Source organism: Setaria viridis, chromosome 4 (assembly GCF_005286985.2).
Source record: "Setaria viridis chromosome 4, Setaria_viridis_v4.0, whole genome shotgun sequence".
Taxonomy (NCBI): Eukaryota; Viridiplantae; Streptophyta; class Magnoliopsida; order Poales; family Poaceae; genus Setaria; species Setaria viridis.
The window spans coordinates 38,722,331-38,736,724 of NC_048266.2; the positions used below are offsets into that span (position 1 = coordinate 38,722,331).

At 50.8% G+C, this 14,394-nt stretch overlaps 1 protein-coding gene across 1 annotated transcript; it reads left to right on the top strand.

The window, feature by feature from the left end:
* The first annotated feature begins 200 nt into the window (after window positions 1-200).
* Window positions 201-1,613, top strand: LOC140222678 (uncharacterized). Its single transcript, XM_072293497.1, has one exon. The coding sequence runs from the start codon at window positions 201-203 to the stop codon at window positions 1,440-1,442; it is 1,242 nt and encodes a 413-aa protein (XP_072149598.1). The 3' UTR covers window positions 1,443-1,613.
* Window positions 1,614-14,394: the final 12,781 nt, after the last annotated feature.

Consider the following 14,394-nt stretch of genomic DNA (forward strand, 5'->3'; position numbering starts at 1 on the left):
TTATGGTCGGAGTACTCGTGAGTCCAGATCGGATACAAGTCAGAGTTGTAACTTATATGTCTGGCCGGTTAGGTGCTTCGAAGTCTTTGTGTTCTTTGTTTCTTCTCGTGTTCGCGTGTGCTAGATTCCGTGAAATCCCAACAGTACTAACAAGCTTTTTATTCAAACTAGTTCGTGATACGTGCCACGACGCACGATCGATGAGCGGCGACGACGACATCGGCATGCCCGCCGGCGCTCCCATCCCGCCGTGGGCCGACCTCGAGCCCAGCCTCGTCTCCACCATCGCCGACTGCTGCGCGCTCAAGGACTACGCCTCCTGCCGCGCTGTCTGCGCCGCGTGGCGCTCCGCGCTCCCGCCACCGCTATCGCGCCCGCTCGCCGTGCTCCCGGCCGACGACGCCGCGAGCCGTCCCGTCTCGCTCGCCGCCTGCCCCCTCTACGAGCGGCGCTGGTCCAGGCTCCTGCTGCACCGGCCGGGCGGCACGGTCGGCGCCACGGCGCGCTGCCGCTGCGTCGGCGCCTCGCGCGACGGGTGGGTGGCACTCGTCGCGGGCGACGCTGCGGCGCCCGCGGGGCCCATGCTGTTCAACCCCTTCACCGGTGAGGAGATCCCGCTGGACGAGTCGCTGTACCAGCCCGCGCACGGCCAGCTGGCACCCAAGATCGTCTTCTCGCCCAACCCCACGCGCCGCGACTTCACCGCGGCGAGCCTCATCCGGTCGGACATGGTCGCCGTGCAGAGGGCGGCCGACGGCTGCTCGTACAGCGAGGACACGGGCCCGCTCCTCGACGGGGTCATCCTGGTCGACATCGCCTACGGCGACAACGGCAAGGTCTACTGCCTGGCGTGGGACGGCGAGGTGCACGTGCTCCACCTCAGCCGCCGCCACCGTGTCTGCCGCCAGATGCCACCGATGGAGGTGGGGCCGCTGCTGAAACTGCCCATCGGCGCCGACGCCTTCCCTCCGCCGTACGACGTCATCTCGGAGTACACGGACGGCAAGAACCTAGTGCTCTGCGAAGGTGGGCTGTACCAGGTATGGAGGCGGTCGAGCGGCTCCGGCTCCGTCACCGTCGACGCGCCGCCCGGGGGAGCCGCGCGGTGGATTCACATATTCGAGGGCGATGTCTTCGTCCTCAGGTACGACCCGGGGAACTGGCCGGGCAGCTGCTGGGTGGTGGCCGACGCGAAGGATCTGAGAGGGAACGCGGTGTTCATCAACATGAACGACGCGGCGGTGGTGCGCGGCGAGGGCGTGAGCGCCAACAGCATCTACTACTGGGACAGCCCGCGCGGGGGAGACGGAGACTACGAGGCGGTGGTTTACAACGTGGCAACCCGAGCCTCTGTCAGGTGGCCGGCGGTGTCGACCGGAGGCGTGTCGTGCCCCGTGTGGTACTTCTTGCCGGCGGCCGGCGTCAGCCAGCGCGTGGGTTAACAAATAATCTTTTATACTTCCAGAGTGATAAGACGCAGCTGAAACTACCACGGCCTTTTGTCCAGAACTCGCTCAAGCTGTGTTGCTAATCGTTAGCCTTGACGGGCGCAGCTTTCTTCTAACTTCTAAGTTGTCGGCGACTTCCTTCACCGCGCCGATGCCGACGTACATACGAGGAGGCAGAGCATCCACCAGAGTACGTCCAGACCATCACCGTGATGTGCATGCTAATTAACTGGAAATTAGAGGGATAGGGGCATGTTAGATTTAACTTAATCTAGCATAAGCGTGTCATTAACTTAAGGACGGAATCTTTGATTAGTCTAATTATGATCCCTAATAATAATTTAATGCAGAAATTAGGCTTGAGGTACAAATGTGCTGCCTCCGTCCTGCACAAGAGATTTCGTAAACCAAATAGGAACAGAAAAGAACACACCGAATAGATGGGAGGATCATTTTTTGGTGTGAGCCTACGTGAATGCTAGATGCATGAATACCCAACCAAAAGCGGATGAGCTAACTGGTGCTCAGATGCAGGGGCCATCTTTCAGCATATATACATGGTTAGGCTAACTAGAGATAATGTGCTAACCCTCTCAAGCTGTTTCTCTTCAAATATGATAGTTTGTTATGTATGCATACATGCTTACTGTAGAAGTTGGAGGGAAACAAGTTAGCTTGGTGTTTCTATATCATTAGTGAGGAGGAAGCAGCGTCGGTTTTGGTGGAGGAGACACTGTCGGATTTTTGGTTTCGTATTGGTCCCGAGGTTGGAGGGCGTGAGCGCCAACAGCGTCTACTACTGGGACGGCCCGCGCGGGGGAGACGGAGACTACGAGGCGGTGGTTTACAACGTGGCAACCCGAGCCTCTGTCAGGTGGCCGGCGGTGTCGACCGGAGGCGTGTCGTGGCCCGTGTGGTACTTCTTGCCGGCGGCCGGCGTCAGCCAGCGCGTGGGAGCAGAAACAGCTAGCGTGGATGCCATGTCTGGGGAGGAAGCGATTTCTCTCGAACATAATGTCCGCATCCGATCCGTTCCGAATCCGAATTTTATGGATACGGGGAAGAGTTTTTGATATAAATGAGGATATGGATAATCCGAATCCGATTGTTTGGGGATGCGGAGTAGGATATGGTTTTAGTGAAATCCGATGGATATGGATTATCCGATAATTGAACGCGGATTGTCCGAGGCTTATAATAGGATATCCGATTCTTAAGATTAAGAAGAATAAATGGTGTTTTATTATGAATCCATATTCTTTAAACTCTTAAGTACGAACTGAGAACTTGTAATAATCAACTATTTTAATCCGTGTATGCTCCGACATCGATCTGATTCCGCACCAGTTCCGGCATCCGAGAAATGCCTCCATAACAGCATCCGTGTAATTAATATCCGCTCCGCTCCGCATCCGATAAAAAATAATGGATGAGGACGTGGAAAAGACATTATCCGATCCCATCCGATCCGCTTTTGTCCCTAACGAAGACTAACCGAAGATTTTCGCCCGTGGAAGAGACAAGGCTGTGGCTCTCTGGCGCACTGGGAACTCAACTTGCTGCCTTCCCTTGCATTCCTCTTGCCTATAAATACGGCCTCCAAAGATCACAATGCTACATCAAGATTCAAGCGGCAGCGTAACTCCAACTCACAGGGACTGAGCTAGGGACAAGCATCTAGCCAGCGGCCGGCCAGCAGCCAAACCGCGATGGCGCCCTCCACCAAGACCGCCCGTCTCCTCGCGCTCCCGCAGATCACGCTGCTCGTAGTGGCCATGGCCAGCTCCGTTTGCCACGGAGCCCGCGACACTAGTTGGCCCATCGTCCATTCTGCTATTTTCTTCATACGAGTGTATGTTTAATTTGCTAATAAGTACAGTAATAACCATGGGTGCTCCCAACACCGTGTATTTCAGGGATAGATCGCCCCGGCTACCTATCCCTGCATGCACCGTCCCGGCACTATGTGGCCCCGTTATGGGCCTGGTATCCCCTGCGGCCATCGTGTTCCACCGTATCCTCATCATATACGGAGCTTGGTCAACGTTCAACGTGATTACCACATGAGTATACCCTGGTTCCAGTTGGATGATCGATCAAGCAGTCAGATACCGACGTGAACACCGGGTTATTAGACTTGCGCCACCATAACAGTGTTTCATGATTGCACGTTGAGACCACACCTGCTCATATTTCTTTCCATTGGCCTCTACTGTCTCTGTTTTCTTAGTAAAATACTTCCACAGAATAGATGTGCACCTCTTCTACCTCTTTGTTGTCCCTATCTCAACAACTTCTGCTTCCTCCTCACCATCAAGAACAACTGCATCTGTAGTGGCTATAGTCCCAGGTCCTTGAGTTTGTGTCTCACTAGATCCCTCTCCCTCAACTTGAATTTGTCCCTGTGTAGCCGGTGCCAGTGTGTCACTGACAGTGCCAACTACTTGATTTTCATCTTCACTTAGTTCAGTTGGCGCTGAAGATGATCCATGAGGTGTACTCTGACTACCACCATCACATGCCTTTCTCTTGGCTCCTGGAAAAGAATCAACAAAGAGAGCAAGCGAGTCTATGTGCTACTAATCTACTATTGCCTAGTTCACTAATCACTACCTGTACTATTTCATATTCTATTTCAGCCACATATGCACCACATCCATGAAATCTACAGGCTGTACAGAGCTACTACTAGTGCTAGTTCTAGTTTAATGCATACCTGAAATGGATCCGCTTACGCTGCCTTTGACAGAAGAGTGAGATGACGAGATTTGTGGCTTCGACGGTACTGCTGGCAGCAACCAGCCCAAGCCTAAGTGTTTTTCCGGCACTGGCGTTGTGGAGGCAGAAGGTCGGGAACGGTCGCTTCGTCCTCTTTCTCCACCGCACAGCATCCCTGATGGACGATGGCGGCACGGCGGGCGTCAGGTGGTGGCAGCTGGCGCTTGGTAGAGCGGCGACAGAGGGCCAGGGGCCGGCAGCGGTAGGGGGCAGGCCGACACGCGGCAGGGGACCAGCTGGCAGAGGCGCAGCCGTGCAGAGGTAGAGCGCAAGCGACGGTAGGGGGCAGGCCGCAGGCCGGCACGCGACGGCAGGGGGCTAGGGGCCGGCGGCGGCGTGCGATGGCAGGGGCAGGCTGGTGGCATGCGGCGGCAGGGGGCCAGGGGCCGGCGGCGGCGTGCGATGGCAGGGGCAGGCTGGCACGCGACAAGGGCCAGGGGCCAGGGGCAGGGGCAGGGGCAGGCGGTAGCGGGATGGATTGGCCAATTGGGAACGGGCGAACGGCCGAACGGGGAGTTGCCGATGCCAGATGCCAGGGAATAAGGGTTGTTTGTTGGGCCTGTTGGGCTGGATTGACCGATTGGGGTTTGGGGGATTGAGGTAGTAGGCTTACCCCTTTAAATTAGAAACGGGATGAATACGGGACCATCCCAAATTAAAATGGGATCCCGCAAATATGGGTGGGATACCCCCTCAACCATATCCCGTCCCGTTCTTGGGTACCCCTGTCCCGTTTCCTGTCCCATTACCGAACCTTACCGTACCATTTTCGCCTCCAAATATGGGAAACTGGATGGGCGGTAATGGGATTTTGTCCTTCCATTTTCATCGCTAGACGTGATCTTCGACATCGCCGGCAAGCTGGCCTCGAGCTTGGGGCTGGAGGAGCACTTGTTCGGGGACTGGTCGTGCCAGTTCTGGATCAACCGGTACAACTACACGAAGGACACGATGGGCTCCTCCGGCGTGCAGATCCACACACGGACTCAAGCTTCCTCACCATGCTCCGGGAGGATGAGCACGTGGGCAGCCTCAAGTGCTGGACCCCGCTACCGGCGAGTTCATGCCCATGGGCCCCATCGCCGGCTCCTTCCTCGTCAACATGCGTGTGCTCGGCTCCTTTCCCGACTGCCGTTTCTCGAACGCGGCAGCGCAGGGGCTTGCGCTGCCCGCCTGTGCCTCTACTCGCACGTGCTCCCTCGGTCACGGACTCACGAATTTTCTTATGATTTTGCAGAAATAAATAGTGGAATAAAAAATTTGCAAAAATAGACGTATGCCACTGGACTAATCGGCGCTAGGAACTTTGCGCTGGTTGAAACGGCGGTAAGGGGCCTTACCGTCGGGTGAAATGGCGGTAAGGCCCTTACCGCCCCCTAATTCGGCGAGCTGCCCACGGGTTCGATTGGCGCCGGTTTCAAGGAACCTTCGTCGTTTCATCCAACGGTAAGGGTGCCCCGCCAGTTCAAACGGCGGAAGCCGTTCCTTACCGCCGGATGAACCGGTGGGGCTTCCTATTATAAAATCAGCGCACCGCGCGCCCCCCAGACTCCAGACCGAGCGCGTCACCCCAGTAGAAACCGAGCAAGCGAGCCAAAGAGAGCGAGCTAGAAAGGGAGGGAGGGAGGGAGGGGAGGGGAAGGAGGTCGTCCCTTAATTTTAGGTAGTTTTTTAAATCTCGTAGTTTAATTAATATAGATAGTTTAGTGGATAGATGTAGTAGTACATAAATCTAGTAGTTAGTTTAGTGGACTGAGACTTAGAAAAATCTAGTGGATTTTAGACATAGGAAAATGTAGCTTAGTTAGTATAGTGAATTTAGCTTAGTTATTTAGTTCGCCATAAATTTAATTTTATTGATTTATGTGGATTAAATTTATACGAATATTATTTGGATTGCTAGGGTTCTATTTTGTTTAGGTATTGACAATGTAGTTGTTACAGGGGTAGTTGGAATTATTAGATTTAGTTAGAACCTTTGTTGTTGCCCCGTATATTATCTTGGTAGATGCCTATGATAAATTTAGTTCGTAAGGTTGGTTTACTCTTAAATAGTTGTTAGTGTGCATGATAGAATTAAATGATTCCACTATTTATTGAATTGAAGGTGTCATTCTAGTTAACTGATTTAAGTTATTGAGAGTAATTTGGACTGCTCGTTTCGTGTATGTTGGTAGGCATGTCGGTTAGTTTATATTTTCAAGTGTTCTATGGTTTGGGGGAGGTTAGATATGGTCCAGAAGGGGTAGATTTGAGTGAATTTCCATATTTCTACAAGTATTTACCAAGAACAAGAGAAAGGACTTGGGGGACATATGCAGGTAGCTTTGTAAGGATTTCGGTGTTGATAGAGATCAAGTGGATGTGTCTGTGAGGATTGTAGTAAAGAGAACGGCCGGACATAAACTCTTGTGAGCTGCTCCCGCTTGAAGGAACTCCGAGCTACCGGGCTTATGTAAAGGATTGCACGAGGCAGGGTTTACTGATTATATGGTATGTTCAACTGTTCACGAAGGCTGGGTCTAGTAGTCAGGTGGAAGAAGAAGTGAGAGGTGCTGAAGTTGAAGTGGAGGAAGATGTGGAGAGTAGTGAGGGGGCAAACGAAGAACTTGATAATGATGGGGAAGAAGGGGGAGATGCAAAGGATGATGTTGCAGCCCGTGAGCCAAATGGGGAGGCTGATGAGGGGGAAGAAATTGCTGAGTTAATTGAGCAGGTGGAGAGGGAAGTAGAGGTGGAGAGGGAAGTAGAGGAGGCCAATGATGCCATGGATGATGACTCGTCCGATGAGAAAGATGCTTACCCTATCCCGCGGAACTGGTCAAATTAGGACCATTCCGCCCTACAGGTCAATGTAGGGGAAAATGTCTCTTAGGAGTACAACGAGAATGAGGTATGCGTGGGTGCTTTATATCCAAGTGGGGATGAGGTGAAGGCAGCTGTGAAGAGATGGTCCACCTTATTTTTGCAGCGTTAGTTCAAGGTGGAGAAGAGCAACCTGGCGGTGTATGATGCCCGCTGTGTGAGAAATGATTGTCCGTTCAGGGTGCACGCATACAAGGGGAAGTGGAAGGATTACTAGAAGGTGACTAGAGTGGTTGAGCACCAATGCTTGCTGGCTGAACTGGAGGAACACATCGCAATCTCACTACTGATTTTTTTCTCAGTACATGTATCTTCAAATAGTGCAAAATCCTAGCTTCGAGCCCAAGTCCATTATTTGTGCCATAGAGGAGAAGTTCAAGTACAAGATTAGCTACAACAAAGCTTACCGAGCGAAGCAGAAGGTGCTGGAGATGAAGTGGGTACGTTCGAAGCATCCTATGACAACCTCCCTGTCCTGTTGCACACCATATGCCAGAGGAACCTAGGAAGCTTTTACGACGTGAAAACTTATCCGTGTGCTTAGTTTCCAGGCAATCAGGTCCTGCAGCGGTCATTCCTGGCCTTAGGTCCTTGTATTGAGGCTTTCCGACGATGTTGATTAGTCATTTGCATTGATGGCACATTTCTGACAAGAAGGTATAAAGGAATAATATTGACAGCTATTGGGTCCGACGGCAACAATCAGGTCTTGCCGCTTGCGATTGCATTTGTGGAGAAGGAGTCTAGAGATAGCTGGTATAGTTCCTAGAGAGGGTAAAGAACATGATTGTGAAGGACATGGAGGGGGTTTGTCTCGTTCATGATCGGCATAAAGGCATTCTACAACCAATCGAAGACCTACATAATGGAAGTGTGGAGCGTTTTCGGGTGGCGATATGGCCGGACTTGAAGAGTAGGTGGTGCATGAGACATATGGGTGCAAACTTTCATAGGCAATTCAAGAACAAAACCCTTATGACATTGTTCAAGCGTCTATGAAGCTAGAATCAGAAGAGGAAATTCAACATGCTGTGGAAGAAACTTGACGACCTTAAAAAAACAATGTGAAGATCTAGCCAAAAGGCCGGTCAACAGCGAGGCTGACCACCCCGTGTCTCTGGAGGATGTCAGGCTCGATGCTCCAAATGTCATGCGAAGACGGGGAAGATCCATCAACAACTTCTCAAAGTGAATTGAGCATGAGCCGAAGGAAAAGTGGACATTACTCTTTGATGAGGGAGGTGCTCGGTGGGGTATAAAGACTACAAACCTGGCTGAGGTTTACAACTGGGTCTTGCGCGGTGTTCAGGGTCTGCCCCTTGTTGATGTCCTAGAATTCTTCCTGTACCGCACCATGAAGTACTTCAAGGAAAGGTACCAATTGGTTGATAATTCAATGTGTGATAATAACAAAATATATGGTTTCAAGATAACAGAGTACATGGAGGAGGCGATTAAGAAGGCTCATTTGCATCGTGTGAATGAAGTGGGAGCCGTGGAACGCCGGTTCGAGGTTGTTTGCAGGGATAAAGCTTGAATGGGTAGGAGGCACGAGAAGCACACACAGGAGTGCATCATCAGCAATGAAGGGTGTGTTTGCTCTTGCCACAAGCCAAGTTTGCTACACAGCCCTTGCACCCATGTCATTGCTGCATGCATTGAGGTGGGGGGTCTTCAGCCTCATCGGTTTGTGTCACACTATTTCCTAAAGGAAACCATATGGCACACTTGGAGAAACAAGATTTATGGATATCGTTTACTAGGAAACTTCCTAAACAATCCTAGTAATGTCGCGTGCTACATTTCTGACCCTAATCCAGAAATGTTCCAAGAGGTCGGGCGACGTAAGAAAAGACATATCTGGAATGACATGGATCAATTTGAAGCTGATCCTGATGTCCGCCTTTGCTCCAGGTGCCATGAAGCTGGTCACACCTACAAGAACTACCCTGCAACGACATATGGAAGTGCGAGTAGCCAAGCTGATCCATCAAACGGTGACAGAATTGCTACAGTGCGTGGTCGGGGGCATTGTGCACGTAGCAACAATTACGGGCTTCTGTGATTCATGTGTTGTATGTTTGTGAAGTCGTTTTAAGTTGTGATTCATGTGCTATATGTTTCTAAACTCATTATGTCTTCACTTTGTCAAGTGGTTGTGATACATGTTTGTGTACTCGTAATTTAGGCAAACCTTCCGGAATGTGATGTAATATGTAACATAAGTTGTAGTACTATGACCATGTAAAATTTGCACATCGTGGACTACTTCATTTCCAATATCTCATTTGCAGTTTGTTTTATTTTATTTACGTTTTGAAGTCATTATTATTTCGGGCACTACTTAGTTGTTTCGTGTTGCAGGTATGGCGCAGCCAGTTCCAGAGGGGTACTAGACCTCTGAGTTGCTCGACCCTACCTTGGACAGCCTTCACAGGTCGTTCATGTCAGTCGTTCAGGGTTCGAGGCTAGGCATGTTTCGGGCACGTACCCAGCTTTTGATGATGCTGATCGACGCCTGTTGGATTTTGAGGTACGTCGTACTGAGTTAAATTTATAGGGTAAGTTGTAACATTATGTTGTTTGAACTAATTAATTTTATGCATGGTACAGGTTACGCGCTGCGGGCCTTCTCCCTCTAGACAGGTTGGTTGAGGGGGACATGGTCGATGCCGCTGCGTGGCCCGGGGAGAAGTCTACACAGTTCCACTTTGACATGTCACTGCTAGAAACTCTGCTGGACCGGTGGCGGCCGGAGATGCACACGTTCTACCTCCCAGTGGGTGAGATGGCCCCCACACCTGAGGACATCTCATTGCTACTTGGCCTCCGTTGTGCGGGGCGGGCCGTTGCCGCGGTCGACCTCCCACCTAACTAGCGTAAGGAGCTGTTGGGACAGTTTGTCGACATTCAGCGCAAAGATGGTGCCCCGTCGTACGTGACCTTCAGCTCGACACACGGGCCCACAAAGGCATGGCTCTTGCAGTGTAGTGTGAGTACTTAGTAAACTGAGTGTCCAAATCATTTTGTCTACCTATTGTTAATTTCTCAAGTAATTGTTTTTTTTGGTGCAGGCCAACTACATGAGAGACGACGCTAACGACGCCACAGTAGCGCAACACTTGGAGGTGTACCTGCTCTGGTTGTTTGGGTGGATCATGTTGTGCACGTCGCAGGGGAACTCGGTGCCTAATCTTCTATTTCCTTACGCGAGGGCCATTGCGGAGGCCCCGCTCGACGATGTTCCGCAGTACAGCTGGGGTTCAGCTGTATTGGCGGCCACCTACAGGGGTCTTTGCACGGCTGCTGCAAGGTAGCCTCGGCGAAGCCAATCTTCCTTGGCTACCCGTTGCTGCTTCAGCTGTGGTCGTACAAGCGGTTCCTGATCGAGTGGCCACGGATTGACATGTCCCCCTACCAGGAGCTGCCTTTGGACCACGACGATGTCAACAGACCCACGATAGGGTCGTTGTGGTGCTTGACGAAGGTACGGTGCTTCAACTACAATTATTCGATTCATATGATGCTCTGCAATTTTCATATGAGATTGAAATAAATACAGAATAATCAAGAAATATGTTATACTCATAGCTGCCAAATTTCAGTTGCATGTTGGATACTACATCCTACCAATAAATCTTAATGTTTAATTTTACCAACTCAATCAACATGTTATTTATGTGCAATCACCTTTATTGTGATTTTATTTGTTGTAGGGATCGTGTGTTGGGGTGCAGACGAAGAAGTCGTACTCGGACTTCGTCGGTCAGTTCGACGCTCTTGTCGACACCGACGTGAGGTGGAGACCCTACACCATTGACGAGGTGCAAGAGCGTGCCCCGCATGGCCTCTTTTCGCTGTGCCATCAGGACATGCATTGCTAAAGGACGACGAGGCCATTGGTCTATGACATCCACGTCGAGGACTACGCGGTTCACCGTGTCATGAGGCAGTTCGACCTATACCAACAGTCCCCACTTCCTGTTACGTCCGCAGTCCCGGCCGCCGTTCACAGGTACACCCCACCCTTTCATTCTCCTTCCAACAAGGATTTTTCGTTTATCTAACTCGCTGCACGATGGTTATGTTAGGGCTAGCCGTTAGGGGGGTGGTGGTGGTGGGTCTGGGTTCTAGTGGGCTCCGAGGATGGTTTAGTGGGTCGATATGTGCACGGCTGTTTTAGATGAGGTGGTGCAGGAGGACAACGCTTTCACAGTGTACCTTTGGTGGTTCTTGTCGAGGACCAGGACACAGGTCATGTACGTTTCGAGTTAGCCACCAACAGAGACCGCGCCTGTCACGCAGACGTACCCGCGCTCGAGGGACGTCAACTTCGATATCGCGGTAAGCTTCTGCATCATCTTTGTTACTCAACTTGCATCATGTGCTGTGGCTAACTTGAACCCTTTCCTCTTCCCAAAAGTATGATGTTATTGCAAAGGTAGCCACTGAGCTGACGTACGACATCGAGCACTTCTAGCACTTGACTAATCATCAGCACGAGATGCTGTACAGGAGGGCCTTGGGAGCCTGCAATAGGTTCCTGAGGGTCGTCAGCTACCGTGGCGGTCGCGGGGACATCGTGCTTCTACCACGGGCTGCCTACCCCTGTTCGTCCTCTCCACCTCCAACCCACCAGGCCGGTACGTCCTCTCAGCCACCCGTTTGTCCGCCATACCCGGGCCTCTGTACTACACCACAGGCACATGCACCAGCGGCCGGGACGTCCTTGTGCACACCGACACCACCACCGTTTTGGCATGCCCCCGCCGGTCCGTCCATTCTTCCGTAGTACATGACCTTGGTAGGTACGTGAACATTATTTTGTCATACACCATTGACGAAATGTTGTCCAATACACCTTACTAACCATTAATTTCTTAACACAGCCCCGCAGATGTACGGAGCTTACAGTGGAGCAGGGCCCTCTTCAGCTACACCAGGCATAGAGCTACGACACTACGGTGCGTGATGAATATATTTTTTCTGCTCCATTTTAAATACGCAACGAAACTAACAATACCATTTCCTTGGTTGCATAACAGGGTTCGCAGACCGGAGAGGGGCTTCGGAGGACTTCATCGAGGAGGGACAAAGGTCCAGCGTCCATGCATGGGTGGACGATATTTTCAGACCCGAGCCTGACGTGATCAGTGCCTAACAGTTGCGTGACACCCCGGAGAGTCCTACACAGGACGCGACCTAGGACCTTGCGCACTACTTGCGGCTGCAGCAGGACGTCTGCCTCGCGACGTTGCCCCACGGGAGCCCTTGACGTACGACCAGCAGCAGACCATAACAGCGCAGCGGGCAGTGAGGCATGGTCGTGGTCGCGGTGAGCCTCATTTCAAGCGAGGACGCATTTAGCGCGTAGGACCTCTTTGATCTTTTGTACGGCAGTGCATGCTATCATGTGTACGATTATATAGCGTACAATGTATAGTCATCCGCAGACTGCCGTCGTGAGTCCGGAAGTTTAATCATTTTCAATTTTTTCGTGCAATCACTATACCTCTCTCAAAAATGTCATAAAAAATTAAAGGAACAATATTCAAATTAGAGGTATAGCCTCAAATTACAAAGTTATGTATTGCAATGGAACTACATAATTGAAATAATTGATAAAAATGAAGGAAAAATAATTGATAAAAGTCAACAAAAATGAAGGAAAAATAATTGAAACAGTGCTTATAGCCGATTGAAATGGCTATAGGGTCGTCAACCCGGGGAGGAGCCTTACCGCCGTCTGAAACGGCGGAAGAGCCCCTACCGGTAAGACCCATTCCACCATTTCAGCAGGCGAGGCAGGCCCGCACGTGGCAACCGGCACCCTTCCGCCATTTCAACCGGCAAAAGGAGCTATACCACCGTTTGGTCCGACAGCCTACGTCCATTTTTTTTTCAAATTTTTGATTCTACTATTTATTTGTGCAAAATCGTAAAAAAAAATATAAAAATTAAAAAAAGCCCGGACTCACGGTCAGCGGCTCGGTCGCTTGCTCGCCATCTGTCGAGAGCTCGAAATGGGCCGAAACCCCAGCCCGCAGCAGCAGGAGAAGAAGTGTTTGGGCCCTATTCCTTCTTGGGGCGTAGATATCCCCGACTAACAGGGCCCCGGACCGGGGCCTGGTTTTAGGTGGGTCCGGACGGGTTTGCCAGATGTCGGCATGGGCCGGCGCCGCCATGGGGATACGGGACGGTGGACGGACGTGGGCCCACCACACAGGAAGCGTGGTGGGTGGCCGCGCCTGCGCCGCCAGGGGACGGGACGGTGGACGGTGACGCGGCGGGTGGGGCCCGGAGGGGGACACACCTCCGGCTTTTCTGACGACGAGGCGAGATCATTGCATGGGGCTGCTGCGGCTTGGTTTCTTTTTTCCTTCTGGCTACGGAGTACGTGACGCAAAGTTCGCAAAAGCACCCATCATTTGGTCCGCGCTGCACAGGCACAGCACGTTCCACAGTGCTCGTGCCACCGCCGCGGCAAGAACATACCCACGCAGTCAGTTGATCAGTGATTATCTTTTACAAATTATATTTTTATTAGAATAACAAATGGTCTTTTTTTCTCCCGGAGAGCGGGGTGTTTGATACGAGGTACTAAATTATAAGGGGTCACGTTCCGACGCTAATTAGGAGGAATAAACATGAGCTAATTATAAAACTAACTGCAGAACTCCTATACTAATTTGCGAGACGAATCTATTAAGCCTAATTAATCCATCAATAGCAAATGGTTACTGTAGCACTATATTGTCAAATCATGGACTAATTAGGCTTAATAAATTTGTCTCGCGAATTAGACTCCATCTGTGCAATTAGTTTTATAATTAAACTATATTTAATACTTCTAATTAGTATCAACCATCCCATATGACAAGTAATAGAGTGTATCAAATACCCCTAATTAAAGATGAAAGAGTATCATCATTAGGAAGAGGTTCCATCAGCATTCTGTAAAACAAGAAAAAATGACTTGACTCTGACTGAACTGACTGTTGCTAACTGGCGCAACATCTGTTCGGCTGAAGCCCAAGCGGCTGCAGCCTGCAGCCCCCGTTGAGTTCACATCATCATGTATTCCTGCAGCACCCCTAACTACAGACTGAGCCAATGGCTAAAATCCTGTCGCTTTAGATATTAGATAGTAATTAGAAGTATTAAATATAGTCTAATTACAAAACTAATTACTGGAGTCTAATTCGTGAGATGAATCTATTAAGTCTAATTAGTCCATGATTTGACAATGTGGTGCTACAATGACCATTTGCTAATGATGGATAATTAGGCTTAATAGATTCGT